This window comes from Electrona antarctica (assembly GCF_951216825.1).
Source record: "Electrona antarctica genome assembly, chromosome: 22".
NCBI lineage: Eukaryota > Metazoa > Chordata > Actinopteri > Myctophiformes > Myctophidae > Electrona > Electrona antarctica.
In genome coordinates, this window is record NC_136805.1 from 35,054,136 (window position 1) to 35,068,139 (window position 14,004).

At 43.8% G+C, this 14,004-nt stretch overlaps 1 protein-coding gene across 2 annotated transcripts in view; it reads right to left on the reverse strand.

Annotated features, from left to right (window-relative positions):
• The window catches only part of pald1a (phosphatase domain containing paladin 1a), a 137,290-nt gene that overhangs the window by 67,714 nt on the left and 55,572 nt on the right, over nt 1-14,004 (reverse strand). For both annotated transcript variants that reach the window (XM_079493080.1, XM_079493079.1), the window contains 7 exons: nt 12,509-12,643; nt 10,816-10,932; nt 8,033-8,212; nt 7,000-7,197; nt 3,901-4,041; nt 2,926-2,997; nt 1,844-1,984 (listed from right to left, as the gene is read on the reverse strand). In XM_079493080.1, coding sequence (XP_079349206.1) covers nt 1,844-1,984; nt 2,926-2,997; nt 3,901-4,041; nt 7,000-7,197; nt 8,033-8,212; nt 10,816-10,932; nt 12,509-12,643 — 984 coding nt within the window. The remainder of the gene's footprint in view (nt 1-1,843; nt 1,985-2,925; nt 2,998-3,900; nt 4,042-6,999; nt 7,198-8,032; nt 8,213-10,815; nt 10,933-12,508; nt 12,644-14,004) is intronic.

The following is a 14,004-nucleotide window of genomic DNA, read 5'->3' on the forward strand; positions in this document are numbered from 1 at the left end:
ATGCGTTGCATCAGGGATGCATTGTGAGCTTGTAGATCGTCTATTTTCAAAAGATTTGAATGCATTTGAAAACTTAAATGAGACATTTCTGCATAGTGAGTACTTTCTTACTTTTGGTACTTTAACCCATTTTGGGCGGGAACCCCTTTTGGTGTTAGCATTATGTTATGCTTTAGCTATTGAAAAATAGCAGATCTACAAGCTCATAGTGCGCCACCGAGTGGCGCGCTACGACCTTGTAGGTCTGCTATTTTTGAAAAATCGAAGAACGACTGACAGAAACATAGCTTTTTCAGAAAACTGTCAGGATGTAGAAGACATTTTTTGTACATTTTGATGCCAAACATTTGTACTTTCACCCCAAGTGCATCTTGAATTCCCCACTTTGACTTGAGTTGACTTGAGTAGTTCTACATTGCAGTACTGATACTTTTACTGAAGTCAAACAATTGGGTACTTTTTCCACCACCGCTGTTTTCCATTTCAAAATATTCACAGCCCACTTGAATGGGATTTATAATAATAATAATAATAAATACATCAGAATAATTGTGTTGCACCTTTAGCGTTCTTTTGCTGACAGCAACTCGTGGCAGTCATTTAGATCAGTGCCTTAATTATAGTTTGATGATTCACGTGGCCCCAAAGTCTCAGCAGTGTCTGCAAAATACAGAAGCAAGTTATTGCTGCCCTCTACGGGGCGCATGTGGAACTGTAGCCAAGGCAGGCCTGCATTGCAAAGTAAACTATGCATCTCTGTCACTGGGTTTTCAACGCACACGCATGCGCACACACGCACGCACGCACGCACGCACGCGCACGCACGCACACGCACACACACACACACACACACACACACGCGCACACGCACACAATGACTTGGAGCAATTAGGGGTGAGGAGTCTTGCTCAGGGACACATCGACACATTACTGGCCTGGACTCAAACCTGCGACAACCAGGCCAGGTCCTCTAGCTGCCACGTACAGAAGGCTCACTAACCACTCAGCTGTTGTATAATCTCTCAAGACAGAATCTGTCAGCACCACACATGTAGCGTTCCTGTTTCTACACAAGAAAAAGGATGTGGTGGTTTTCCCCAGAGGCAAAAACAAAAGGGGGAAAAACTGTATTTTTACCCCCCATGTTTCCTTCATCGAATGTTAATGGTTAAAGTCCTACTCTTTGTCACAAATATTGCTGTATGGAAGATTTGTTCTCCGCATTTGACCCCATCTCTTGGAGCGGTGAGCCGAAGCCGTGCAGCGCTCAGGAATCATTTGTAGTTGATCTAACCAGCCCAAATCCAACCCTTGATGCCGAGTGCCAAGCAGGGCACTCGGTAATATAATAATAATAGTAATAATGGGTCCCATTCTTTCACAGTCTTTGGTATGACCCGGCCGGGGATCGAACCCCGACCTCGCAGTCTCAGGGAGGACACTCTAACCACAAGGCCACTCAGCTGGTCATGAATGTGTTCCCACTTCCCAGATGTGGTTGTTGTTGTCCTACCCGTCTGTATGTGCAGATGATCTCCTCTCTCAGGTGGTAGTGCATGGTGGGTAATGTAGTTCCTACCCGTCTGTATGTGCAGATGATGATCTCTCTCATGTGGTAGTGCATGGTGGGTAATGTAGTTCCTACCCGTCTGTATGTGCAGATGATGATCTCTCTCAGGTGGTAGTGCATGGTGGGTAATGTAGTTCCTACCCGTCTGTATGTGCAGATGATGATCTCTCTCAGGTGGTAGTGCATGGTGGGTAATGTAGTTCCTACCTGTCTGTATGTGCAGATGATGACCTCTCTCAGGTGGTAGTGCATGGTGGGTAATGTAGTTCCTACCTGTCTGTATGTGCAGATGATGATCTCTCTCAGGTGGTAGTGCATGGGCGTCATGGTCTCGCTCACGGCGTCCAGAGCCATGTCCACCTCCCTCTTCATCCGGTGGCCGTCGGGAAGCAGGCGCACCAGCCGCATCACCACCTGCACACACGCAGTGGTGTAAAAGTTACTTAGTACATTTACTTTAAGTACTGCGAGTACATGGGGCGGCAGTGTCTCAGGGGTAGAGTGACCGGATGGCAACCGCAAGGTTCCCAGTTCGCAGTTCGAACCCGGGCTCCCCCAGTTAGTGTCGAAGTGTCCTTGAGCAAGACTCTGAACCCCCAATTGCTCCCGATGTGCAGGTTGGTGCCTTGCATGGTTTCCTCCGGCATCGGTGTGTGAATGTGTGTGTGCGAATTGGTAAATGTAATGCACAATCTCTGTAAAGCGCCTTGGATAAATGTGCTATATAAATGCACCATTTACCATTTACTGTACTTAACCCATTGAGACCTGAGACCAGATTCTACAAATGTCTTCTAAATCCTCAGTTTTCTGAAAAACACGTATCAGTGGTGTGGTGCTCAAACGAGCCCCTAGAATTATATGTATTTGGCCACGGAGCCCCATGTTAAAATATGACACACAGATGCGTCCCAGGTAGTACAATTTTTAAGTATTCTTTTTTTACTTTACTGGAGTATCCAGTTTCCAGTATTTTTACTTATACTCAACTACAATTATTTGAAACCTTTAGTTACTAGTTACTTTGTAGATTTTCATTATTATTACAAAACATGCATCACCCACTTCAATCCTATATACATTTCAGGTATTTGAAAATAGCTGATCTCCAAGCTCACAAGCTTCCTCTGAGATGTAGTGGAGTAGAAGTAAAACTAGAAAAAGTGCTCCTCGGAGCACAGGTCCGGTTGTATCCGTCTCCTAGCAACCTCCTAGCAACCTATTCATACGTTGGCGAAGAGCGCCATCTATTGTAAACCACTGAAAAGACCATACGAAATATTCCGTGCTTGGCAGTCAAGGGTTGGCTTTGATGTGATGAAATGTGTTAACAGCCATAAAGTTGGCATAATTACCTCAAATTCTCCCTTTGTGTACTTGGCATCTGGAACGCTCACTATCTCATCGTCCCCAAACTCAGGAAAACCCTGCACGGAGAGAGAGAACATCCCTTCACAAAACAACACTTCCTGGACATTTAAGCCATTAACATTCCCTGCCCAACAGCACCATCTAGTGGTGGTTCAGACCGCCAAGGTTTTAGCCCTATACGCCCCTTTAAGAAGCGAGACCGATGAAATTGACGTACTTCCAGGAACACGGAATCATGTCCAGGGCACATACTTTCGTTTTCATCAGAAGCACTGGAAATAGTCCCACACGGCCGCGATCATTTTTTTATTGATCTCCGAAAACATGGATGTTTTTTGGACAGGCGATAGCGTACAAAAAAGGTGCAGCCTACAAAATGTCTTCTAAATCTTTTAAGTCAAACATTTTCATGTCAAGGACTCAGAATTAACTGTATTCGGCAACCGACCCCCCATCTGAAAATATTTTGTTCCAGGGAACGTTTGCTGTGAAAGAATATATTCAAAGATTTGCGGCACATCACATCTGCTATTTTTCAACAGCTAAAGCTTAAAATAATGGTTAAAGTGGTTAACCTGAGGTCGATTCCACAAATGTCTTCTAAATCCTGACGGTTTTCTGAAAAACCTATGTTTCTACTATGCGTTCTCAAACTATTTCATGTCAAGGAGCCCCAGAATTATATGTATTTTGGCCGCCGACCCCATCTATGTTGTTCCAGGGTCCCCCCAGAAGCAAAGAATATATATTCTGAAAGAATATATATTCAAAGATTTGCGCCCACATTTTTCAAAAATAGCAGATCTACAAGCTCGTAGCGCGGCACTCGGTGCCGCGCTATGAGCTTGTAGATCTGCTATTTTTCAACAGCTAAAGTATAACATAATGCTTTAAAACACCAAAAGGGGTTCCCGTACTGACTGAGGGCAGCGTTGACCATGTGGATATACTGTACATACGTTAAAGTGCCACAGCGTGAGGACAGCAGTGACCATGGCGGTGGTGGTGCGGCCCTTGCCGTTGGAGCAGTTGAAGACGAAGGCGGAGCGCGGGTCTTCGGCCAAGGCTCCCTTCATGGCGTCCATCAGCTTGTCAAAGTCCTGAGGCACGTGGGGGGAGGGGGGTGGGGGAAAAAAAAGCTGTGTTGATTTTGTCGGCAATTTTTTTTTATTTAGCTTTAGTCGAAAACTAAAGTCTAGTTTTAGTCGATAAAATATACGATTTTAGTCGGCTAAATCTACAGTTGATTCTGTCGACAAAAATGTATTTTTGGGGCGGGCCTTCGTGGCGTCGTAAAGGCAGGTTTTACACTTTGTTGCATGCTGAAAGTAGCTGATCTACAAGCTCACAACGCGTCGCACTGCGACGCGTTGTGAGCTTGTAGATCGGCTACTTTCAGAGTGCAACACCCGGGTGCAACCAAACGTAAAATCCTCTCTCCTCCTCTTCTCTTCTCCCTCCCTAACATTTTAGTCTAGTTTTTTTATTTGTTGACGAAAAGGTTAGTCGATGCATATTTGACGTCAGTTTAGTCGACGAAATCAACACTGAAAAAAAAGACAAACGCAGCTACTCACTACAACACAACCAAAGGCTGAGGGCGATATGGCTTCAAATCAATATAATAATAACAATACACTTTATTTATAGACTCAGAGAGCAGCTTTCATGACAAAGAATGCAGCGCAAAGTGCTTTACAGAACAAATAGAGGGTATACATTGATCATCGTACCCGGAAGTTATGCGCAACCATCCTACACACCCTATACTATAGTAGCCTGACTAATAAGCCAGACCGAATCAGCCGTTGGCAAAAAAGATTGCCTGCCGGCATTTGGCTTATTAGCCAGGCTAATACTATAGGGTGTGTAGGATGGGTGACAAATTCCAAATGTACTTTGTCAATGAATTTAGCTTTCTCTCTCCATTCTGTCATAAACTATAGTAAAACTAAAACTAAACAGGGCGGCGGTGGCTCAGGGGGTAGAGTGGCTGGATGGTAACTGCAAGGTTGCCAGTTCGAACCCGGGCTCCCCCAGAGTTGGTGTCGAAGTGTCCTTGCACTATATATTTCTAAAACTATGAAACATTTCAAAGATTTCTTTTCAGGCAAACATGTCCACCGTAAGATGAACCTAAATAGGTTTGAATGGGGTTTCTAGGTGTAAGTATGTAGGACTAGTAGCATGCCAAAGTTTGTGCTATTGCCATTGAGAATGCATTAGGCGTTTAAGTTAAATACGGGGGGGACATATTTTGACAGCAGAAACTGCCTGTCATAATTTCTCCCTATTCCAAAGCCCCCCCAGGTACATTATATATTTAAACTATTTTCTGCAATGGTACACTTATTTTTTCAGTGGGTAGATCTTGTTGAGCTGGTCATTTTGAAAGTAGATCTCACGTCATAAATGTGTGGGCACCCCTGGGCTTACTGTGTCAAAAAAACTACTTTCTGGCCTTGACAGCCAATACATCCAAACAGAAAAGTCCTATCTGATTGCGTTAAATTACAATAAACGCCGCTAAACTCACTTTGCCACTCGATTTGCCACTCACTTTATGCATGCGCATACCCTCTATAAAGAACAAGAAAAGCTAAAAACATAACATCAAATTCAAGGCAAAGTCAATTCTAGCGAAGACAAAATCCTTCCAAAAAGGCAGCGAAATAGGCAAAACAGTGAGTATAATAGAAAAAAAAGAAAACATCACAACGTAAAGTAAATAATATCAGTTATTTAAAACTTTTGCCTTGATTACGATTACCGGTAACAATTATTAGGGCCCGAGCACTGCACAGTAGTACAAAGCCCTATTGAAATGTCAATGTTTATTTTTATAGTCTTTTATAGTTAAAAGAGCAGCGTCTATAAGCTTGCAACGTATTGTGAGTGTTAGAAAGGATTTCGAGAATGCCATTATGTCTGTGAATTTGGATTAGGATCAGTGTTCATTTTGAGAGTACATTTTTATTTTGTTTTTCATCTGAAAAGTTTCAGTTTTAGTGTCGAATAAATCCAATGACAGTTCAGCTATAGTTCAAGACTTTGCTTGTTATTGTGAGAATGCTTGGTAATTGTAATTTACACTATATGCCACTAGAGGGCGCCCAAAGCATAGTCAATGCCTGTCTGCATGAGGCAACCAATGACATAACTTTAAGTAACTCTTGTGCAGGTATTTTTATTTTTTACTTTTTATTTGCAATACTTTTACTTCTACCCCAATTCATCAGAGAGGAAAATATTGTACTTTTACACTGTAGATTTAGATTTTTATTTATATTACTAAAACGCACAGTGATAATTCCGATGGCCGGAGGCTCCATGAAGCAGACCACTCCACAAATTCATCTTAGGCATTTTATTTACCTCGAACGGTGCATGAATCAGTGCAAGCCGAAGACAATACGAAAATAAATGATACTGGTCAAAGTAAACGTTCCAAGAATAAGAAACACTAACACTAAACACTTGCTGGCTAAACTTTTAAGAAAACAACAAAACAGGAATGAACTTGATACTGTTACAGGCTATATGCCTGCCTCCTTCATTGAGGGCCTGGCTCGCAGCTCTCCCCTGTTGTAGTCTCCTTACTAGTAGCTGGGGAGCCTCAGGCCCAAAAGCTCAAGGAATAGATATTAACCTGTGATGTCATGATATTTTATTCATTAACTTTTTATTTGTGTTTTTTCACTTGGTCATTAAGGTCCACAAAATGCTCTGCCGGAAACATTGCGGAAAAGAGTTATGGCAATTTTTGTATACCACACCATAGACAACCAATATAAGGCAACATTTTGCAAATGTCATCATACTTTAAGTAGCATGTGACATGTCAAACTAGGGGGTTTCCATTCCAAGCATTAGTTTTGCATGAAAAACACTCAATTGATACATTTACTCATGTAAAGAATGAGAGTACTTCTTCTAATACTGATTTGTGTGTGTGTGTGTGTGTGTGTGTGTGTGTGTGTGTGTGTGTGTGTGTGTGTGTGTGTGTGTGTGTGTGTGTGTGTGTGTGTGTGTGTGTGTGTGTGTGTGTGTGCGCGTACCTCCTCTGTGGGCGCGCAGCAGTCAGGCAGAGGGACGCGTCTGTACTGCAGACCCTGGTAGATCGCCAGCTGCTGGGCGAACACCTCCTGCACGCTCACGCAGCTCTTAAACATCCTCATCTGCTTCTCCTGCTCCAGGGTGACCTCCAGCCACTTCCCACAGCCCAGAACCTCCTCCTTAAGGGACAGCTCCAGCTTCTAAAACAGGACGAGAAGAGGACAGGAGCGTTACAGAGTGAACTTCTAAACAGGACGAGAAGAGAAGAGGGCAGGAGCGTTACAGGTTGACCTCCAGCCACTTCCCACAGCCCACCGTCTCCTCCTTAAGAGACAGCTCCAGCTTCTGAACAGGTCCGAGCAGAGGCAGGACCGTCACCACAATTTAGGCATTTAGCAGACGCTCTTAATCCACAGGGATTAACAGTAAGCAAGGACAACACATGGTAATTCATCAAATACATAGAAAATATAGTCATCAAGGATCATAAACATAAGCAAGCTAAGGACCCAACATTCGACTAACAGTAGAATATCTGTACAATAATACTATTATGAGGATACACTATAGAGTGCTAATGTGTCTACATGAAATAGTATCTAGGTTACATAAGTTGTAGCCCGGACACCAAGACGTTTTTATTTCCAGGGAGAAAAAAAAGTCTGGGAACGAGTCCACTTCAATTCAGCATAGAGTAGTGCAAACGTCGATCACTCTCTGCTGATTTCTGAGCGTCTGCACCTTTGTTAAATTGACGCACACACACACACACACACACACACACTCCTCTAGAGCTCTCTCTGTCGCTCAAATTAATTAGTCTCATGTCGCGCAGCTGCATCTAGATTCTCCCGGTGGATCTTGCCGGGAGCTGCATATGCCATAGAATGCATAGGTGGACCCCAGGCTACATAAGTTGTAACGTCAGGGATGTGTCTCTCCAGACACCAGGGTTTAAATGTTTACCTCTATGACCACGGGGTCGGAGGTGGGCACAGGGATGTGTCTCTCCAGACACCAGGGTATAAATGTTACCTCTATGACCATGGGGTCGGAGGTGGGCACAGGGATGTGTGTCTCCAGACACCAGGGCTCTCTGGGTGTGAACACCTGGCCGTTGGCCTCCAGAACCAGCTCGTCCTGGAGGTTGACCCACAACACGTGGCTGTGGTTCCGCTTCTCGTCCGTCAGGTGAGCCAGCACTGCAGCCGTCGCCTGCAAAAACACCCCACAAATATAACGTCAAGGTGGGGCCAACACTACAGCCGTCGCCTGGAGAAACCTCAAAATGACATTTAGCACAGTAAGACCTGTAACGCATTCTGTGTCACCTTAGCTTTTAACCACTTTAACCATTATTTTAAACTTTACCTGTTGAAAAATAGCAGATCTACAAGCTCATAGTGCTGCACTCACGGTGTCGCGCTATGACCTTGGAAGATCAGGAAAACGTGTGCAAATCTTTGAATAAATATTATTTCGCAGCAAACGTTTTTAACTCAAATATTTGATTCTGGGGGGTCCTGGAAACAACATATTTTCAGATGGGGTTCAGTGGCACATTATATATAATTTTTGGGGTCCTTGGCATGAAATAGTTTCAGAACCACTGACATAGAAACATAGATTTTTCAGAAAACTGTCTCAGGTTTTAATCATAGTGCCTGTCATGGACGTCCCTGGATGTCAATTGTGTGTTTTCAGTGATTCTGTCCAATCTGTATAGCAGAATTCCATGCTTGAAGGCTTTCTTAACTTTATTTGTAGTTGTTACGTCCCCACCAAAGAGGTCCAGGTGTTAGTTTGTGCAAAAGCGCATTATTGGCTATTTCCCCTACCATAAGCCCTCAATGAATTGCATTGAATTGCATTGAATTGAATGGGGCTATGGGGTGTTATGCTAATTTCCATCGCTCAAAAATCTATATATTTTATTATATCCTCTCTTCATAATGTAAATAGTATCCCGAGCGACACACTTTACTACTTATTTCGATAGAAATAAGCGAATTAGCACAAAAACCCAACCCGCACTGAGGGCTTATATTAGGAGAATAGCCAATAATGCACTTTTGCACAAAATGCAGTTTATCATTCAGACTTACCCCCAAGTGTCTGCAACTGTTTTTAAACATAGCCTACGCGCTACGTCACGCGATGAGGAAATGTTGCTGTTCTGTTCTGTTTTTGTTTATTGCTTTGAAATGTTGTATTATGTGTATCTCGACGACACTGCAAATGAGGATGACCTCAATGTCTTTCGAGAATAAATAAAGGTTTGAATGAAGGAATGAATGAATGAATGAATGAATGAATGAATGAGACACAGGATCTGACGTGAATTTTGACCTTAATCGGGATGTGATCACTGAACCGATCTTCATTCTTGCGCACGCTGCAAGTAGGCCAAGTAAATCCATGAATGCCTTTGACATATTGTGATGTTTGTGTCTGTGCATTTTGTGAAGTCATAAACTCAGACGCACCTACCTGCCACATTTAGGCAAGTTCCGACGTCATCATTATGACATCAGAGGACACAGCTAAGCCACGCCCGCTATTAGACTTGTTTTGCTAAAAGGTGTTCATGTAATTACTCAAATGGGAAGAGGGAAAATATCGCTCTCCGTTTGGGTGTCAAGTCTCTCATCAGGCCAAAGGTATGCACATCTATCTGATGGCTGCGGGGAAGGAATGGCTGTTTACACCGAGGTGTATACATGTCAAGAACTTGGGACGTGCTTATAATTAATAGTATAAACAGAATTACTGACATTCCTGAGGCTCATACTTCCTGTTGACAAACCCCATTTAGATATAAACTCACCTTCAGTGAGGAATGGATGTTTAAACGCAAAACTATACACACAGGCCTACTGTACATCTACAAAAGACACCGCTATAGAGCGTCGCAGTCCCGCCCCCTACCAGGGCCCAGGAAATGATTCCCCGTTAATTTTCCTCAGACTTTTCAGAAAGTATTTATTTAAAGACGATTACGCCGCGGACAAAGCCAACTCTTGTCGTGACAAATCATGACAATAAACACAATGTTTTGGGCCAAACAAAGAATTAGAAAAAAACTGCAGGTTACAACACTTTTTGTTGTTTTTCTTCTTTGTAATTATTTGTTTGGTCCAAAATATTGTGTTTGTTGTCATGATTTGTCACGACTCGAGTTGGCTTTGTACGACGCTTATAAGGTCTTTAAATAAATAAGTTTTGAAATGTCTATGGGAAAAATGCATTGGGAATTATTTCCTGGGCCTGGCGTCATCATGAAAGGGGGCGGGACTGCGACGCTCTATTGCCGCCACCTTGCCGCCTTCACGCCACCATCCTCGGTTGCTAGGAGACACACACTACAGGCAGGAACCTGTAGCAGGAACCTGTTCATCTCTGCCTCCCACATGTAGCTTTGTTTATATCCTGGGCACATTGGGCTCTATTTTCGTCCATGCTAAACCCCTTGTGCCTTTTTTTTTTACAGTATTTTGAAAAGCATTGTTGAACAGTTCAACTAGCCGATCTACATTGACACGTTGTGAGCTTGTAGAATAGTAAATAAGGCAAAGTAGTTTAGGGATAAGGGGTTTAGCACTGATGAAAATAGAGCCCATTGTGCCTGTAGTAGTGGCTCTTTAAAAAAAGGTAAAAACGCTGAAAGCACTGGCGATTGCATTAAATCATTAATACTTGGCATCCAAAGAGTCAACCTGATGCCGATTCCACTAATGCCCTCTAAATCAGTAACGTAAACCCGTATCCATATTGACGCGCTGACAGGACAAATGGGATCCGTTGATTGGCAGAATTACCTCGGACGTGGGCTGGGCCAGTCCATAAATGGGCATCTTGGGCACTCTCCTGAAGTTGGCCACCCTCATGTCCTTCACTGTGCTCAGTACGTCTGGGGCCAAGTACTCGTCAGCCACCTGCAGACACAGACACAGACACAGACACAGAGACAGAGACAGAGACAGAGACAGAGACAGAGACAGAGACACAGAGACACAGAGACACACAGACACACACACACACACACACACACACACACACACACACACACACACACACACACGGATTAAAGCACATCTGGAGCCAAAGTACTCGTCAGCCACCTGCACACACACACAGACAGGTGGATTAAAAGCTAAATTAGCCTGACCCCCACCCAGCCTGTGAGATTTCTGGTCTAGAGGGGCGGATGCCGGTCGCAAACAGGCGGTGGATCCTATTGGTTCACCTATTATGTAAAATAATGACGTTTTAGTAATACGAAATCATAGATTGAGGCTTTAAACTTTGCTTTCGTGAAATAGCCTTGACCATGTTATGGAAGATGCTTCAGAACATATTGCTAGTTTTACCACTTCTTTTAGATCGGCTATTTTCACTGCGCAACATGCTTCCGTAGAAGACATGCTGACTTCTATAGAATCCAAATGAGTGAAATGAGTGGTGGAGACGGAGAGCTTTACTCCAGTCCGTCCAGACAGAGAGATGACACATAACGGCCGGTGTAGATTCACACACGCTGTGCATTCAGCGTGGCAGCTCAAATGCTCTTCACTTGACAGAAAAAACATATAATCAAAAGCTTCTTAGGACCAAAACATTACCTCATCAAGAGCAGAAAAGGAAAACCAGTGTGTGAGTTATGAGTGTGAGTGTGTGCGCGTGTGTGTATGTGTGCACACGCACACGCATAAGTTTACAATTAGAAAAAGATTAAGGTTGGAATTAGGTTTAGGAGTAGATATTATGTGAAGAGGGGTCTTCCGAACACCCGGTTCCTTTCCAAGCTGGTGCGTAGGTGATAATAAGGCAGTATACTGTAGGTAGAAGATAGATTGCCACTTGCTGGTTCAAGATAATGTATTAAATAGGTGAGCAGCGTTTCGGTTGCTCAGGCTTCATCCTCAGGATTAGATCTATAAATGAGGTTTAGGGTATTAGAGATAGATTTATGCCTAAGTTACACTCGGATGCACACTGGTGTCGTGCACCGAAAAAGAGCAAATAGCAAGCCAACAACGGGTCACAGAGCGACAGGTTGTGGTTAAAAGAAATATGGCATTCTGATAAAAAAAAAAGAACACCGTCTTGACGTTGATGTCCTCACAAGTATAGTAATACAAACACGTGCGTGTGTGCATGAGTCTTTATTTTTTTGAGATTATACCGTTTACTTTAGACTGATGTTAGTTTCTTGGTTTACCTATGATCCTAGATTACTATTTCCATGCACTTGATGTATTACCTTATGTTTACCTTTGCTTTACTGTAAATCGCTCTGGTTTAACCCATTTTGGGCGGGAACCCCTTTTTGTGTTAGCATTATGTTATACTTTAGCTATTGAAAAATAGCAGATCTACAAGCTCATAGCGCGCCACCGAGTGGCGCGCTACGAGCTTGTAGGTCTGCTATTTTTGAAAAATCGAAGAACCACCGACATAGAAACATAGCTTTTTCAGAAAACTGTCAGGATGTAGAAGACGTGGTCTCACCAGCACGCGGGCTCCCTTGGTGACCAGGTCGGCTGGGGCAGACAGCTCGGACAGGTCCATGCGGGCCAGGAGACGGTACAGCCACGCATGGCTGCACATCCACTGGCTGAAGTTGCAGGCGAAGGCCAGCGGATACTGAAACACGACGACGCAACACACGTTCATTTACGCTGGTGGTCGCCCGCTAACAAACTGGCAGCTTTTACACTGTACACAACCACATGCATAATCATTAGTAGAATATTATGAACGCTAGAGCATTGGTTTCCCAGGGGTCCTATTTGGGGGGACTCAGGGGGTCCCCAGAAAAAGTAGTTAATGTAGCATCTCAATCAATCATGTTTACCACAATGGAAACAAGCGAAGGCTTTTTTATGTCTAAGTCCATTTGGCGTTTTTTTAAATAATGTCATTTGTTTGTACTTTTCTTAAACTGCCAATAAAGTATTCTATCTATCTATCTATCTATCTATCTATCTACCACTTTATCCATTTATATGTTGGCTAGACAAAAATAGCACATAGCACAAGATCACAGAGCGTCACTTTGTGGCGGCTTGTTGATTATTTTCTTCTCTTCTGGGGGTCCCTGGCACAAAACCTATTCAGATGGGGGTCCCTGGCACAAAACCTATTCAGATGGGGGTCCCTGGCACAAAACCTATTCAGATGGGGGTCCCTGGCACAAAACCTATTCAGATGGGGGTCCCTGGCACAGATCCTATTCAGATGGGGGTCCCTGGGACAAAACCTATTCAGATGGGGGTCCCTCGCACAAATCCTATTCAGATGGGGGTCCCTGGCACAAAACCTATTCAGATGGGGGTCCCTGGCACAAAACCTATTCAGATGGGGGTCCCTGGCACAAAACCTATTCAGATGGGGGTCCCTGGCACAGAACCTATTCAGATGGGGGTCCCTGGCACAAAACCTATTCAGATGGGGGTCCCTGGCACAAAACCTATTCAGATGGGGGTCCCTGGCACAGAACCTATTCAGATGGGGGTCCATGGCACAGAACCTATTCAGATGGGGGTCCCTGGCACAAAACCTATTCAGATGGGGGTCCCTGGGACAAAACCTATTCAGATGGGGGTCCCTGGCACAAAACCTATTCAGATGGGGGTCCCTGGCACAAAACCTATTCATGGGGGTCCCTGGCACAAAACCTATTCAGATGGGGGTCCCTGGCACAAAACCTATTCAGATGGGGGTCCCTGGCACAGATCCTATTCAGATGGGGGTCCCTGGGACAAAACCTATTCATGGGGGTCCATGGTCAAATACATATACGTACATTCAAAAAAGGTTTGAAAACTAGCAGTAGTTTTTTCATGTCAAGGAACGTGAAAAGCTTTGAAAATGTTGTTGAAATGAAAACTTTCATGTCAAAGACATGCAAATGTCCCCGACATGAAAAGGAAATTGTTTCATGTCGTGTTGTGATCACACTACTGCAGACTCTCATCTGAAAATGAAAGTGTGCCAGGGACCTA